The 17649-nt window shown below is 42.5% G+C and overlaps 1 protein-coding gene across 2 annotated transcripts in view; it reads right to left on the minus strand.

Annotated features, from left to right (window-relative positions):
* ADPRHL1 (ADP-ribosylhydrolase like 1) overlaps positions 1-17649 on the minus strand; it is a 29444-nt gene that overhangs the window by 6660 nt on the left and 5135 nt on the right. Inside the window, exons 3-7 of one of the 2 annotated variants that reach the window (XM_065741030.1) lie at positions 14927-15052; positions 12616-12756; positions 9455-9582; positions 6286-6418; positions 4586-4739 (exon numbers count right to left, since the gene is read on the minus strand). In XM_065741030.1, the coding sequence (XP_065597102.1) occupies positions 4586-4739; positions 6286-6418; positions 9455-9582; positions 12616-12756; positions 14927-15052 (682 nt within the window). Of the gene's footprint in view, positions 1-3838; positions 4740-6285; positions 6419-9454; positions 9583-12615; positions 12757-14926; positions 15053-17649 lie in introns of those variants that run through there. The other variant, XM_065741031.1, reaches the window with a different exon arrangement.

Here is a 17649-nt window from a genome sequence, read left to right on the forward strand (position 1 = left end):
TGGACAGCTGGGGATTTAGGCAACGCTTTAATTGGTATGGATCAGTTACTAAATAAAATACTGAACTCAGCACAAAAGCTGGAGTGTGAAGTCAATAACAATAGATTGGGCTGGGAGGGGAGAAAGCAAGAGGTGTCAGCTTTCTAACACCAGAAAAATCTGGAAGGTTACTCCATCGTGCAGTGAAATAGCTTCACGCACAGAATGCAGCCTGCATACCAGGAGGGTATTAATTTTTATTAGCAGAAGCGGAATAAGAAATTCTTCAAATTAAACCCGCGTGCAGAAAATGGAGAGAGGCTTTGGAGGCTGATCAACTGGGGTGTGTCTTCCCCAAGAGGCTGTGAAAGTGGAGCTGTGCCCCAGCTCCTGGCACCCCACAAACTCCAGAAGAAACTGGAACCTGCCCCCACACTGCGACATTGCAGGGGCTATTTGCAGAGTGAGGGGCTCCTTCTCAACTGTTCGGGTGATTCAGCTGATGACATTTGGATTCCACTTGGCTGAGTTTCAAGTGCATGCACATATTGAAAATTACATCCCTCAGCAATGGGATGAAGTTGCCATCTTGAATGGAAGAAGGTCTATTTATAATGACTTTGTAGATATTTTTAGGGGCCAAGAGAAGAAAAAAGCATGACAACTGGCATATGTCTAATGTAACAAACAATACTGCTCTGGTTCTGATTGGGAAGAACTGCATTTCAACATAGCACAGGTGCTCTCTCCCATGTGCACAATGTGGTAACATCTACCCTTTCCCTTACTGAATTAGCCAGAGGCTGAAGAAGCGAAGCTGCCATGTTACACCAAGATCCCCATTTATCACAACTATGGACATTTTCAAAATTAAAAAATAATAAATATATAACAAATTGGGGTATAACTCAGGCTAAAAATATCCTAGTTCACTCTTGCTACTTGAGCTGGTCTGTCAGGATTTTCACTGAGAGCTTGCCATGGTAGAAGATTGCTTCTCTCTTCCCTAAAAAGTGCCTGGTATGTTCAGAAACACACACAGGGCCATCAGTCATTGTGATTTAGGGTCTCTGATGTCTCAGAACAGCAGCAGAACAGATGCACTGCTTGCCTCTCCCTTCCATACTACTTCAGATACAATAAATGTTCACAGTAAAACATGGGGTGGTTCTGTTTTCAGTGAGGTCTGTATAGCCAAACTACAATTGATTGTGAAGGGAAGATCAGATTCTCTTTAATATATGTATTAAGAGTAATTTATGACTTAGGAGCTATAAAATCCACACAACTTCATTATAGTGTATCCCTTGTGAGCTCTGTTCAGGCTTTTCCTTTGATGCTGGTGGTAAGATAAAAATTAGCCTGTTCTTTCATGATGCCTTCAGAAATGTAGAGTTTATGGGCATACCGCATTGCTTTAAGTACCAAGACATGTTGCATGGGTTGAGCAAGCAGCAGAAGCTGAACAGACAGCTATGGTACCTATTTAGGGCACCTGCATTTCTTCCATGGTGACCTTACCTACAAAGCAACGTTACAATCGTATAAATCTGAAATGCATTCTGTGCACAGATGGTGGTACAATGAAAGTATGCTGAGACTGCCACAGAAAATGTGGAGAAATGATACAACTACACTGCTTCATTGTTTGGAGAGCAGCATGCTTCCCCCTCAGAGAGGGAGCACGATGATGAAGGATTTCTCATGTATACCAGGTTGGGAGTGTGACCATCATTTTCAATGGGCCAAGACACCATCCCTAGCATTTCTTCATCACCTTTTCTTATTTGCATCCTACTTTTCTTTTACTAAGTGACCTATCAATGAAATATAATCTCCTCTAGATCAGCTGCGTATTGTCAGCTCTCGTCTCACCTACATCTGGAAGGAATGGGGCAATCCCCACTGTATGCAGGGGGAACTCCAAACCAGCAGAGCCTCTGAAAAAGCCACCTCTGAGTGAATTATGTCACAGGACAAGCTGGCTGCACAGGCTGCTCTCTGAGGCTGGGAAATGGTTTGAGGAAGACTTCAGCCTCCTCTCCCGGAGACTTTCATTGTTCTTAAAGCACGTGGTGCTGCTTTGACATACTGCCAGCTCCTGGAAGCACTGCTATAGGGAGTTGGTTTTCAGTGTCTGGTCTGGTGATCTGACAGATCACTTGGGCCTCTATAGGCGGCAAGGCCATCTTCAAAAGCGTCCTGCTTTCTTGGCCCAACGATAATTAAGATACATAAGACAGGCAATTTACTTATTTATTTATAGGTTCTTTGGTGACACTTAGCACAGCAGTGCTGGAGTGGCAACAGCCTGAAATGTTAACGGGCTGCAGTGCAACCCTATCCCAGAGGCTGGCCCGTCCTGAGGAAAACTACAGTGAACAACGCCATATGGTGAACAAGGGACTGCCAGCACCCTCCTCTGTCCCTGCCCACACCCCAGTTCCCCAGACCACCTTTCTCACTGTGTTAGGGCCCTGGAGGCTGCAGAAAATAAGGCAGTGGTGTCCTGTAGTGCTTACTAAAAACATACGAGTTGCAGTAAGGCATAGGCCTTCTTAATGTTCTCTATGAAATTGCAGCCAACACACGGCTCGTCCCAGCAAATGAAGAGATGGTGTTTTGTGAGTTCAGCCCATGTAAACCACCTTTTACATTAGATTCTCTTATTTGTCTCTAAAACAAAGCTTGGTCCTCATCAGTCTGGACACATGGTGAAGTGGGAACAAAATAGTTGTTAGCACACTTCATCTTTTTGTGATTCTTCTTTTTTTTTTAAAGGAAGAGGAAAGGTCAAAGCACTGGAGAAGACTCTACCTGATGCAGGATATGTTCTTCTCTACTGCTGAATTTATTACAACATCATAAACTAAAAGGAATGTTTTCAGGAAGTCTTGGTATTCTCTTAAATCAAATGCTACTAGCAAAAATGTCTCTTTTTGTTTAACGTATCTCAAAAGCAAACAAGAAAGCACCTTGCAAAGCCGAAAAGAGAAAACATGCTAAAACAGTGTTTGAAGTGGCTTGTACTAAGAAAATACTTTTCATATGAATATTGTCATGCATGGTGCTATTCATACACAGACCACCTGCTCCTGTTTCTGCCACATAACATCCCAGTGACAATCCCAGCAATCGCTTACATGGAAAAAGGAATTGGAAAGTGCTTATGTATTTTTAGCTATCTTTTTAAAACACAGTTCATCAGCTGGAGAAAGATAAGAGAAACCAACACCATGTAGTCAATCACTAACTGTGAAGATTAGAAAGGGTTATGTGGACCACAGTTTCTGAACTTCTGAGGTCAAATATGAGTTTAAACACCAGGTACTGATTCCGTGCTTAATTCTTCCACATCATTTCACTAAGGATTCCAGATTTGTGCCCATGCTTCTGGTATATCAGAATCTCCTTCATCCAGTCCTACTGTTTACAGCTGCATGTAGCTTTAAATGAATCATGGTTTTCAGGCTTTATTAAGAAAGACAAAGAGAAAATGAAAAGATAAGAGAAATAAGAAGAGAGAAAAAGGAAAACAAATTAAAACAGAAAGGAAAAAAATAGTGATGGGAGGGGAAGGGGAAAGGGAAGGAGAAGGAAGGAAAGGGAAGGGGAGAGGTGTAGAGAGGAGAGAAAAAGGAAAAGGATAAGAAAAGGAAAAGGAAAGGAAAAAAGAAAAAAGAAGAAAGAAAAAGAGTAATTGTAATGGTTTTATTTCCAGGGGTTCTGTTTCTCAGACCTGTGAAATGTATCACAGCCTGACTGTTGACCTATTAAAGCTGCTTGAAGATCCCAGCCAAAAATTTGGATACTGATACAGCAGCACATAATCTGTTCAGTCCAAAAATAAATTACGATGTTTAGGAAATAGTGTCAGATTAATTTATTTACAAATATTTCAGCCAGCTGCATCATTGAAAAAGTTTGTTCTGAGGACTGAGAAATGACAAAACTACAATTCAGAATTTTTGGACACAGACGATTTGCTTATCCTTGAGGTTATTTTTAGTGTTGGCTTTTCCTTTTCTGGAAGCTTGTAATGTAACAATACCTTACACCACTGTGCTGATGCAAGGATCAGCAGTTCATTAAGGATAATCTGCGAGATGGTAGATTTACAAGTGTCACAGACACATTAGATTTGAGAACATGGTGAAACAGCAGCAGTGAAAGGATTGTCCAACATACAAAGAATATTCCCATAAGTGGGTGCTATCATTAGTTTTGCAAGAAAGCATTAGTTCTGAAAATTAATTTTGTATGTGTAATTACTGCTCACAGCTGTTTAGAAAGTGGCATTATAGCAAGTTAGACTGAAATCAGTCAAAAGTTTTTATTTATTTTTTTCCATTTGAGATTATCTCACGAGTTTAAGCAGCAATATTTATATTCAAAAATCCCTACATCTGTAAAAAAAACCCAAACCCACAAACACTGTAAATACCTAGTTGTTCTTCAATTATTCAACTATCTTCACTTGCACACAATCTACATACATCCTTTCAGACTAACTCTCAGCTAATTCCTTCATCATTAAAGTCGGACAGTTATCTACAGGATTTGATATAGTCTTTATAGAAAGAGAAAATGGCAGAAACACTTTTACTTTTCCTCCGTGGACAGTCGGTAAAGGTTCTCGCCCAAGTACTCTAGCCTCTCTCTTTGCTCAAGATCCTGGTACATGCCCTTAGGAACCTTGCTCAGGCCGTACACCAGCCCATAGAGGCAGCCCGCGATAGATCCCGTCGCTGCACTTTCTCCTGCGGGTTCAAGCACAGATGCAAATTTATCTTAGGGTCACCTTAAGGTACACAACCACAGCCTGTAAGCACAGGGGTGGAAGTACAAAGCCACTGACGGAAAGGACATGATGGCCACGCTGTGTTAGTCCCAAAGGCTTGTAAAACCCCATGTCTTCTCCTGTACCTAGGGAAGTAACACCAAGCCCACATACAGCAATACCTCTGTGATGCATGCCTTAGAGCTAGAGCTGGTCTCTACATCTCGTGCCCCCTTTTCCCTTTTTTGTATATTTTGTCTTTTAGTGTTCACAGCATTCTTTCTCAGTGTTTGGAAGGAGCATCTCCTTTGGTCTGTTTCAGTGTTTTCACCCACTCTTTATACTTGATATCCCCTAGCTCTAGTAGTGAAAGAGACTACATAAGGTTACCAGAAGCAGAGGCATGGCCAGCAGTGTGGACATGATCACTGACTGTTTAGATCGATTGCTTATTTGGGCTGGGGAAAAACCGCTGCAACCCAACAGCTCTTGCAAGCAGATAGCAATTATTAAGAAAAAGGAAATGAAGAGTAACTGCAGCAAGTCTGTGCCATATGGCGAACACCACAGAATCACAGAATGGTTTGGGTTGGAAGGGGACCTCAAAGATCATCCAGTCACAACCCCATGCTGTAGGCAGGGCTGCCCCCATCAGCTCAGGCTGCCCAGGGCCTCATCCAACTTGGCCTTGAGCACCTCCAGGGATGGGGCCACCACAGCTTCTCTGGGCAGCTGTGCCAGTGTCTCATCATCTTCATTGGCTGGTAACATCTACACTCTGGATTGGATAGTGTGTAGAACACAGCGAAGCACTGCATATGATTTAAATCATCCAGCCATGTTAAGCAGCAGCTACACTCATTGCTGTGCCTGCAGGTTCTTCACTGGGATCTACAGTGAGATACTGTCGGCTATCTCCCCTAGCCCAGCAGTACACAGGTGCCAGTGAGAGAATTACTCCGTGAACAGCCATAAAAATAACTTACAGTGCGCCTCTAAGATTTATCTGTCTAGCACCTGATTGGGCACTGTACCATTTTTCTCCCTTATTTGGCTTCACTATATGCAGTTAAAATGTGGCTTTGCCAAAGGCGCTAGTGTTTTGGCAGGGGAAGATGCCAGTAGTGGATGTGGATTGTAGTGGATTTACTTTTCATTCAACTCTGGCAAAACCATGGGACTCAGATGAAGTAATGTTTGACAAGGACCATAAACAACTCACACGGCATCTGCTGCTAAAAGAATTTTTGAAAAATGTTTGATGGTCCAGAAAGGCTCCTTGGAAATCTCCAGCAGCTGCCTGGCCATGTTCCTGGGCACTCTGCTCTGCCTGGCCTTGCTGGAGAGGGCTTGGCACAGATGGACCCAGAGATCCCTGCCCACCTGAGCCATCCTGTGGTTCTGTGATGGTGTAAAATCAGGGGATGTAGAAATAATCAGTGGCACAGCAGAGCGGTCAACAGCGGTCTTTCAGGTCCCGAAACACAAAGGGGAGTGGGGGCTGGGAGCCGCGGCAGTGCCCTCACCTCCGTGGAACATGGAGCGGTTGCAGAGCTCTGTCCAGTCCCCGCCGCACCCCAGCAGGGCATCGTAGGCGATCATTGGGGCATCGTGGCCCCGTCTCCCCCCCCGGCCTTCGGAGCTCCATCTGCGGTACGTCTGCAGGACAGATGGAGGCAACAGGGCGATCAGTGGAAAGCAGGATGTGCGCTGAAGTTACCACCTTGCATCTCGCTTGCCTACCCTGTCCCTGAGTCCTAGGAGTCACAGGGAGGCATTTACTACTGCAAAGCTTTTCTTCTCTGTGCCTGTTTCTCAGTGGGAAGATTGCTGGTCTCATCAATGAGTGGAAGTGACCCACCAACTGCTGACAATTTTGCATGGGTGTATATAGGAAATGGGCGTCTGCATTTTCTTCTGATGACTGAGTACAAAATGACTTCTTTCATATTTAATTTTCCAGGAGCAGGCTCTGCTACACTCCCAGTCCCCCCTGGCTGGACCTTTCTGGAAGCAGCTCATCTCTTCTAAGGACAGAGGCCACCATTTCCTCAGCAAAAACAAGGCACTAGGAAGGATGTGAACAAACTCGGCAGGCCAGGTACATGGTGAGCCAAGAATGCTAAGAAGAAGATCAAGATTGATTCTAATTTCACACCCTTATTCTCTAAAACTTAGCATTGGAGAGGGTTTACATTATCAGTCTCTTTCTGCCTTTGGGAAATGTTCTCAACTTCTCTTGTCACACGTATGCAAATGTTTCTATTTGCCAAGTTTTATGTGAAGGTTGAAGAAGCTCTGATTCAGTAATTTATTTAGGTACTCCATTTCAGACTGTGTTAACTCAGGTCACTTCCTCTAATGTTTTCTTGTTGAGCCATTCTCTCACCTTTCATTGAACAACAATGAAAATAACCTTGCAAACATCAGAAACATTTCTTCCCCAGGAGAAGAAAGAAGGGAAAAAATTAAAAAGACCACAGCACATATATCTACTCACTCCCACCTCAGCCACTATATACTTTGTGATGGTTTATTGCATAGGCTTTACACAAAGCAGAGCTGGGTAATCAGCTTCACTTCATTGCTTTTTTTTCACACTAAGACAGCAGCTGTTTACTCTGCTCTCTGACACGAGCAAACTTTATAGCCTTATTCCTGCAGTTTCCATTCTGGCGGAGCAGCATACACACAGGTGCAGTACTCCCAATGCAAGAGCACTGACTGTGGAAGTGCTATTCTGGGCCAGCAAGCCAGCATCTCAAGTTTCACCCCATTTAGCCCTCACTGATGTTCTGCACACATCTGATGTCACCTCGCTTTGCTGGGAATTCCTTACTTGGGGGAAAGCAGTCCTTGGGACTAATCTGCTCCAAGGCAGAGTCACTCAAGCTTTTTGAAAGGGCATACCTTGCACCTCAGTGCAGCTCTGTGACTTGGCAACAGCCCATCTTCCATCGGTGAGGGCAGGTGAAGACCAGCAGTGGGGAGTGGATGGGTGCAGGTGTAACCATGCTGTCCCTCATGCTGAGGGAGCTGGGCTCCTGCCAAGCCCTAGAGGCAATTCCCACATTCCCTCCTTGCTGCCATTCCTGTGGTCGGTCATTACAACCACCTCCTATCGGCATCTGATTGCCCACCTCATACTTATACATTCAAGGAGGAGTAATTTGGCCTTTTTTTTTTTTTTGCTTTTTTTTCCCTACATTTCTAGTTATCTCCAAATTTAATCTGTACCTGTCTATGCAGAATGTGATCTTTGCTGCTTAGCAATCAAAGTGCATTTTTTTTTCTAAAGGAAAACGGTCTTTGCAATATACTCAGATTGGTCCACACTACATTTGAGCGTATCACTTTGACATCTCCTGCAGCTGATGTGTGCCCTCAGAAGGGGGCCTCTGCTCTGGCAGGAACAAGCCCAGGAGACCTGCTGCCAAGAGGGCTACCGGGTATTTGTGGTCTATTCACTGCCTGCAGAGAGGCCATCCACTACATCTCTAGACACAAAACAGCTATAAACATGCTCAGTTTATGAGCAAAATGGCATTTCTGCCAGACCACGATTGCTACATGATGGTGCAGTCTGAGGGTCAAGCAACATTTCCTCTCCTATGCATCAAAACGAATAGCATAGTAGGTCAAACTAGTTGGGTTAGGCCCATGAAGGTAAGTTTTGTTTCTGCATTAGGAATTGATTCAGTTCTTTCTTGAAAGCGATCATGGGGAAATATTGATTGGTTTAATCTCTCATAAAACTCTGCTAAGATTCCAGCAGAACTCAAAGGAAGAAAGAAACTGTAACAAGTTTGTGGCACTGAACCGATAAAATAAACCTGGAAGATCTAGTATTTGTATTTAAAGCAATTTTTTTTACTACCTAGAATCAATCTAGCTTCCACTGTCACTTTTCACAGCAGAAATGAACAGCTAAAAATATACAAAGTGTCTTCTCAGAATAGAGCTGTGTTTTAATACTCTGGAAAAAGGGATTGATTTATGGGGAAGGGTGACAAGAACCACATACTTAGTTCTCAGCTGCTAAGTGAAGAACATTGAGAGGTGCCAGCAAGTATCAGAGAGCTGTAAACACCAGGGAAGAGGAGTCATTATTTATATTGAGTTAAGGAGTTATAACCCGAGCTAATGAGGCAAAAGAAAGATCATAGATGCTATAAAACAGCACTACATAAGACACGGTAAAAAACCTTGAGGCGTTTAAAACTAGCTGGGGCACTGCTGCTGTTTGCAGATCACTGCTTAGGAGGGTTGTCTTCTATTCAAAGGACCTTACCTCCATTAACCCAGCTCCATGAGGAGGCATTTCTGTGGGTCTTGGGCACAGCTCCATTGGGCTTTAGCAAGAGCCTCCAGTCAGGTGTCTGTCTTTTCCACTTCAAATTGCCAGGGCTGACTGGGGTTCACCTACAAGCCTTATACCCATGTTGAGTATCACTACATGTGTCATCAGGACTTCCTCTCCCACTGTAGGAACCTTCAGCACCTCAGGACTGACTACTGCTGCTTTTTTCTCTAATATGTACTCGCGCCAAGGATGGGAGTTCTTTACACTTCCTGAAAATTTTAAAGAAAATAAAGACTTTTTCTCTGCTCTGGCACTGGAAGCATTTGGTGTGCCTTACTGAACAACAGGCTCATGACAGAGCTTTTCTGGATGCTATCTGAAGTCACAGTTACCTTTTCTCTCTCCTCTGCATCATAGTTGTCCGGAAAGACGGCTTTGTTCTGGTTTTCCTCATTGATTTCTCTCTCCTCCAAGTAAAACTGCCACTTGGCTTCAAAGTAAAACCAGTGCTCCTGATATTCTGAATGTAAAAGAAATGAACAATTTAGTATTTCATCTTGGCAACATTTTCATTTCTACTTCAATAGCTTTTCAAGAAAATGACTGTATTGACTCATCTGAAAATCTGGGTGTTTTCCAGTAACATGCATTAAATGGGCATACGTACTGAGTATGCATTTTAATATGAGGTGGTACATCCAACTGGAGACAGCAGATATGAAAGGGAAGAAAGTATTTTCAGAATCTTGTGCTATTTTTACAGCATATTAAAATGACATTAAGAGATATCAAGGTGAGATTTTGAGAACTTACTGAAAAACAGTCTAAGAAAAAGGTGAAAGTCAACAAATAAGAGAGAAAATGTCAATTCTGTGCCAATTTTTGTATTCATTTAGAATTGCTTACAGGATATCTAAAAATACTTACATGCCTGAAATGCAATAACCTCCCACCTCAGTTTTTTATTCATACATTTTCTCCAGGATTTCCATTCATAACTCTGATCTTTCAGGAAAGGGCAGGTGGAAAAGACCAAAATTTCCATTTGTGTATATTATAATCCTTATTAAATGTAATGAAAAAGGAAGAATAACACACGAATCTGTGTCTATACAATTGAGCCAATTGTGATAATCACAGGTCTTTCTCCTTTTTAAATGTAACTTTGGGAAGATGATCTCTAACAAAATTTAACTTTGTGTGTGTCAATACTCTTACTAAACTCGGCATGTTTTCAAACCAATGCTTGACCTTTCAAAAAAGGGCTTGAAAGGGTGCAGAAGTCACAGTGAATACACATCTCTGCAGAATTTATGCCTGCGTGAAAAGGCAGATGGGAGTTAGGAATTACAAATCAGTGAAGTGGACACTGCTTCTAAGTATGGCAAGGTGGTGATCCAGTATGGGACTACGTGTGTATTGCTTAAAATACAATCAATTCTTGCTGCTTTCTCCTGGTTCTGTCCTTTCTGGTCACTCAGTGCTGTAACTGAGGAGCATATGCACTATCAAAGCAATTTTCTGAAGGACGCAACCTACAAAGAAAGACTGTGACTTGGGGTTGTTCAGCCTCGAGAAGAGAAAGCTCCAGGGAGACCTTACTGTGACCTTTTGTATTTTGTATAAAGGACCTGTAAGAAAGATAGAGACCTTTAAATGCAAATTTAGTGACAGGATAAGGGGTGATAGTTTTAAAACAGAATTTAAACTGGTTTTGGATAGATATGAGGAAGAAAATTCTTCACTATGAGGGCAGTGTGGCACTGGCACAGCTGCTCAGTGAAGCTGTGGTGTTCCATCCCTGGAGGTGCTCAAAGCCAGGCTGGATGGGGCCCTGGGCAGCTTTTAAATATACAAATGAGCCGACAGGTTGCTTTGTATTTTAAAGCAGACATTTCCTGTTTCCCCCATGGACGTAAAACATCAAAACCTCATAGATGACTATCTTCTGTATAGTATCTCAATAAACAAGGAAGAGTGATTGTTCCAATGCACAGGCTCAGAAACAAGAGAGGAAAGGAGAAAGAGGAGATTCTTGTTGCATGGACAGCCTGTAGCATGGTCGGATACCCCAGCCACCAGCCGTACTGAGGCTCTTCCCCATTTCTTGTACCCAGCAGGAGGCTACAGTCACATGCGGATCCATGGACTGTCTGGAGAGTAAATGGAACTGAGTAACAGAGAGAGGCGTTGAATCCAACCCTGCCAGTCAGAACATGGTGTTTGTTATCCAAGGGGGGGTAAAGCAGCCAAGAAGTGTTTTCTAAAACAGGAGGACTCTGTTTGGCAGGATGTCTTTGCGGTGCATCTCACCAGGCAAGGAGCTTAAATCTAATGCAGAAGACTTATCTTGCTACCAAAATAGGATGAAGCTCAACAATACAGACACTGTTGCACAGCATGCCTCAGGAGTCCAACACACATACCTCCATGCAGTGGGGTCCTGCTCTGGTGGAGTGACAGGAACCTGCTGGAAAGTCATTCAAAGAGGATCTCACTCACACTAATCCTGCACCTGCTCCTCATAGGTCTGGTCTAAAAAAATCTTAGCGTGCAATGAGACGCGGGTGAAAACACAGTGTCTTTCAGGAAGGCTCCCTGCTTCTTTCAGGTTTTAAAGAAGCAGCATTCTTTCCCATGAAAAAATCTGCATTTCTGAGTGCTCTTGAGTGATTTTTTCCATAGGATTCATTCTTTCTCAACAGCTGCCCCTAGAGATTAACAGGATAATCTTTCCTCAGTGTTTCAAGGTAATTATACTCATCTGTCTACAGCAGGCCTCACTGTTGCAAATGCATCGCTTTCAGGTAAGAGGGAACTAAAGTACTTCTGTCCTGAAGATTACTTACCTCAGTGACCTAATAATATCAAGTTTGGCAGCTGTGGCCCACTCAGTTGTTTTAAAACAAAGATATAAGGGGTTGTGTTTTAAATGCTTGTCCAGAACAGCAACAAGTCATATCTGCATCTGTGGACAAAAGCTAACTCTTGTCAACAGGTGTCTGCAAATGGGCTTTTCCTGGCAAAACGAGTAAAAAGGCAGTGGATCTATCTGTGCAACGTGTCTAGGGACCCTGTTTTGGCAGAGGGGTTGGACTCAGTGATCTTTAGAGGTCCCTTCCAACCCCTACAGTTCTGTGGTTCTGTGTGATTTTCTTATGGATGATATTGGACTATGTTAATGGATGGAAAGAGCTAAATAACTGATATTTCAGCAATACCTTTGCCTAACAACCTGCTAATTAATAATTCTTCCTCCTTTCCCTCTGAGCAGTCTTTGAATACTTCCTAAACATAAAATTGTACAGCGTGATCTTATCATTGCTGTTTTTTTTTTTTTGTATTTTTGCCACCAATAAATCGGGCATCTAACGGACGGTACTAGAGGAAGGCACCAACTGCAAAGAACTTATAGCAGATGATGCAGGAGGACGGTCTGAAGGGTCATAAAGTGAGAGGAGAACAGCAAGAATGCTGAAACTGGGCATTTCTTTCAAGTCTTTCTAGCTGGACACCCCACTATGAAGAAAACAACTCTTGGTTCAGACATTACCTGCCATGTGACGAATGGTCTTCTTGCAGTACTCCTCTGCCATCGGCACAACCTTCATCATTTCTCTTCCCCACTGCACCAGGGGCTTCCCTTGTATTGCATATGCCACAAAGAGAGCTGTGCACAGGGAGCCTAGAAAGCCTGAAAATAATATATAAATATAATTGCTACCGTGTGATCTGTGCTTGTGCTGTCCTTGTCGTGTCCCTAGTAAAATCATTAGTAGGATGCCTCTTGTCTGCCGGGTAGATTAACAAATGCATATAACCTACCACTGTCTGTTTACTGGCTGGCTCTTGGCATGTTGAGATTCTTGGCTAACATGTGGTTCCCAGTGGTTTATGACTTATTTTGTACAGAAGGGAGAGGTGGTGTAACTTGACAGAAATTGTAGGGCTCGAAAATAAACATCATTTACTAATGTGATACTGGAGATCTTCTAATTGAGGTCACATGGAATAAGGGACTTTCACAAAAGTCACTTAAAAACTATGTCACTTTCCATATGGAGTCATTCAGCTCAGTGGATCTGACACTATTTCTGGCTCATTTTACTCTAGGGGTGCAAATCCATTTCATCTAGTTAGATCCACTATTTTCTCTGGGCTGGATTAGTCTTGAAGAAGCAGATGTCTAAGTAATACATGTTGTCTGCATGCCCAGGTAGGTATTTCTCTTTGGATACAAATATATTTGAAGTGAACTTTCTATTAATGGGTACCATTAAAGATTTAAACCTTCTGTGATGACAGAAACAGAGAAGCTTGTTTCTCATATTTGCTTGTAATCTTGGCATTTTGTCAAATGCAACAAAACCAACCCAGAGCAACAGTCAAAAGAAGGTTAACAAAAACAACTCTATCACTCAGGTAAGCCCTGGGTGAGTGGAGTATTGTTGTGTGTGCTTCTCTGGGTGCATGGTTCAAAAAGCATTTTCTTATACAGAGAGGTAAGCACAAAGTTGGTGTGTGATTTTTCTGAAGGCAAACATAAATTATTTTAGGAGGTTACAGCTCCAGAGCAGACGATTACTATTTCTCTCTACCATAAAACCTTCAATACCAGGTCAGGTCAAAGACACATCTAATAGTTCTTGTCAAAATCTGGAAAAAAAAACAAAACAAAACAAAAAACAGGCAGAGACAGCAAAAATGGTCTCACTTGGACAGACATCTAACTCAGCTGCCACAATGATCCGTAGATGTGTCTCACTCAGCATGAGGTGGCTGCAGAGAGTTTTGAGGGCGAAGCCAGGGACCGGGACTGGGAGTCAGTCCTGTGTCAGTCCTAACTAACATTTCTGTTGGGTTTTTCCAGTCTCTGACTTAAGAAATTCACAGCTACACTTTCCTTGGTACCTTTTAGGATGTTAGTGATGTCCCTCATGCCCTTTCCACCCCTCTTCTCATTGTCCCCCACTGTGCCATTTGCCTCCTTTCCACCAGAAAAAATCCTTCTGGACCTAATTTCTCCTCACACAGAAGGCATTTGATACTCCTTGCTGCCATTTTCTGGCTCAAGTTAAGTCCTTTTTTGAGGTGGGATACCCAGACCTGCAAGCAAACTTGTTGCTAATTAGCCATAGATTTTGTGTTGCCTCAACAGTATTCTCCACTTTGATTTACATACTTTTCCTTTAATTTTATGCCATCCTGATGGCTTTTCTGACTGCTTCAGAGCACTGAGCATGTTGAACATGTCGCTCTTCATTATAGTTTTATTTGTTGCTCTTTAAAGCAAACTGAATGAATACATGCTTAAGCAGCATGAAACTATCAGATTGACAGACCTGGATATTCAGAGCAACGTTACATCTAATTATTTATGTTTTGTTTAGATTATAATTCAGATTGTGTCCTAAAATGTGTGGAGTTTGAGTTTTTTGGCTTTCTACCCTTACCTGCAATCGATCGGATGTGACAAGACCTGTCAACAGAAAGATGTTATTATCCTCTGAGCCATAAACTCACAGTGTAACAGCGAGTCATCTAGAGGTACACGAATCCTGAGATTTGATCAGAGGTAGTGGCACAGATATGCTTTGGATGTGATAGGGTGTGTTTAGTTATTGGGATTTTAGGAAGGTGTACCCCTGTGCTTGAGATTGCTGTTTGTATAATGGACAAGCTCATATGTAAGCTCATATGTATATTCATACATAGACTATCTGAGCAAAATTCAAACCAAGGCCTGGGAGCCTGGAAACCAAAAGCTGCTTAACCAAGTGGTTTTACAGGAGCTGTGTTAGTCCTCTCAGAAGCGAGAGGCAGCTGTGGGTACTTCACAGAAACAATACATCCGCAGACATTACCTGTAGGGTGGTTGTGAGTCATTCGTCCACACTCAATGCTCACTTCAATAAGTGACTCCAGCCTCTCTGGCTTCCAGTACCGCATCCCTAAGCACATTGCTTTTGTAGATGCTCCAAAACCCGAACCTAAAGTAAAACAACAATGCTAAGCACTTAAAAGGAGGTTGGTGACACATAAATATGTTGATACATTCAGAAACAAGTGTGTTCTATTAATTCAGCACCTGTATGAGAGCCCTCCAGGAAGCAGGAAAACAGCATGCAAAGCAAGTTACGTGGTCTGAAAGGAACAAGTTTGAATATTTTGAATGTTTCACACGTGTAATTTTGCCTCCACACAGTTATTTGGATTTTGCCAATTTATTCTAATATCAGTGGATTCCAGTATATTCTATAAGTATATTCCAGTATTCTTGAATGCTCTGAAGAGCATAGCAGGTATCAAAAAGCAGCATGCTCTCCTGTTACCTGTGTTTCATTCAAACTCTCACGTCATTCTCACAGATCCTTGGCTGACACCTCTCTTTTCTTGCTCCAGATGCCAGCAATGAAAACAGCACTCTGACAAACAGGTACACTTTTACTATGTCCTTGTTTTAGTTGTCATCATGCTGAGCTCACAGGTAGTTTGCAAGGTAGCTTCTATTTCTAGAGAAAATTATGTTTCACAAAAACAAACAGAAGAGTACAGAGCCAAATCCAAGTTAGAAGTCAGAACTGAGGTTTCCTGTGCAAACTGGTATCAGTGCTTTTGCACGTACTCATTATGGTACTGCTTGAATTTACTGAGCTTTTCATCAGGAATTTCTGCCTCACGGAGCACAGAGGTTGTGTGTGGATAATCCAGTCTTTTAATCCTCAGCACTGAGTATGTGATTCCATGAGTTCATCTTTTAAACAGTTCACTGAATGCAGAGATAAATTTACTAATTATTTTCTCTGTAGTACTTATCCCAGCAATATCAGGATCCCACTGAAGTTTTAATGAGCTTATCTTCACAAGATACCAGTGAGGTGATTATCTCCTCTTCACAGCTGGTGAGCCAGTGCCCAGAAAAGCATTGACTCATTGCAGGCACTCATTCTGAGTTGGATAGGGTTTGACTTTTCAAAGTATTTAGCATGTTTTCAGCACTGCCTTCAGTCACTTACACTTCTCAGCAACCTTGGGTAGAGCTGAGAGCAATTAGTGTTTCCCTGCTTGGCCCCTGGTAGATAAGGGGAAATATTTATGCCACCTAATTTTAGCACGTGTGGGACCTACGTTAGGAGCACATTCTTCCTGTCTTTCCCAGACTGGCAGCAAGGAAAAACATTGTCCCTGTTAGCAAGTACAGTGGCACAAGAGGAGCAATCCATAGGCCGCAGTGGAACAGCAGATGGCAAGGAGCCAAGGCCAGTGCTTTCCTTTCATTCTAAACCCAAACAACTGCTGCTTGTGTTCTTTAAGATCATGAGCATAATCAAAGTATGAATGATAGTAGAGGGAGTGAACAGATTTTATGTAAAGTTACCTGCCCAACCCAAACTAAAACATTAACTCAAGACACCCATTGGCATCTCCAGATGTAATACAAACCAACTAGGATCTGAATTATTCTCTAGAGAGGGCTTGTTTTCTTCCCAGGCAGCAATTCTCCTGAATAGGCACCCAAGTTAAGTGATCTGACAAGGTTAAATGAAGACATTTCTTCCCTTCCTTCTGCGAATTCAATGCGTAAATTTTGTGCACAGTAACTTCCACCTCTTTAACCTTGATTTAACACCAAAGGTAATCTAATGGTCAAATATCAAACAAATGTGGCATGAAAGGACTTTGCCAAATACTATTTTGTTCTCTGCAGGCTCAGAGCTTTCTACCTCATCTCTCACGAGCTGTCCTCACAACAGTAAAAATGATCCTCTCCAGGCACCCGTGGCTACTCCTCTTAATGGACACTTGTCTTGCAAATGACACATTTACTTTGTAAATATGCTTCAAGGGCAGTGCCTGGCTGCAGATAAAAGTGCCTACCCATTCCACAAGTCAGAGACACCACAGAAAAGAAGGAAACAAATCCTGTCTTCCAGAGCACCAGTCAGCTTAACTGGGAAAATGTATCTTCTGCTTGCAAGTACAAATTCTTCATTAAAAGATCTCAGTATCAGGGCTCCCTTTCAAAGGCAGTTTGAAAACCCTTCAGTGATTCTATAAATGAAAGGTCTTCAGTGAATTCTAAGTTCAGATGACACAAAACTGGAGGGAGCTGTTGGCTCCCTCGAGGAAGAGAGGCCTTGCAGAGATTGTGAGAAATTGGAGGGCTGAGCAACTACCAGCTGAAGTTGAGCAAGAGCAAGTGCTGCATTCTGCACCTGGGATGGTGCAACTAGATCCATGTACAGACTGGGGTATGAGAGCTTGTTGGTGTATTCAAAGAGGAGGATACTCTACAGACTGCGTATCTGAAGGTTCTTGCCTTTGCAACTTCATTGTGTTTATAAATCTATATTGAAACCTACTGCAGAATTAAACAAGCAAACTCATTAATTAAAAAAATTGCACCACATGGAATAACATTAAGCCTAGGAAGGGCTTCAGATTATCAGTTGCTATTAGCTCCAATGTGTCAATTACTGCCATTCAAATCAATGAAGCAAGGAGCAGCAAAACTAGTTCCTACCTGGGGTGTGATACGACTGTTAGAACATAAGGGCTGTCCTCCATGGTCAGAATGAAAACCAGT

The sequence above is a fragment of the Cyrtonyx montezumae genome, unplaced genomic scaffold (genome assembly GCF_038088225.1).
Source record: "Cyrtonyx montezumae isolate F1298 unplaced genomic scaffold, pur_monq_1.0 scaffold_3, whole genome shotgun sequence".
In the NCBI taxonomy this organism is placed as follows: Eukaryota; Metazoa; Chordata; class Aves; order Galliformes; family Odontophoridae; genus Cyrtonyx; species Cyrtonyx montezumae.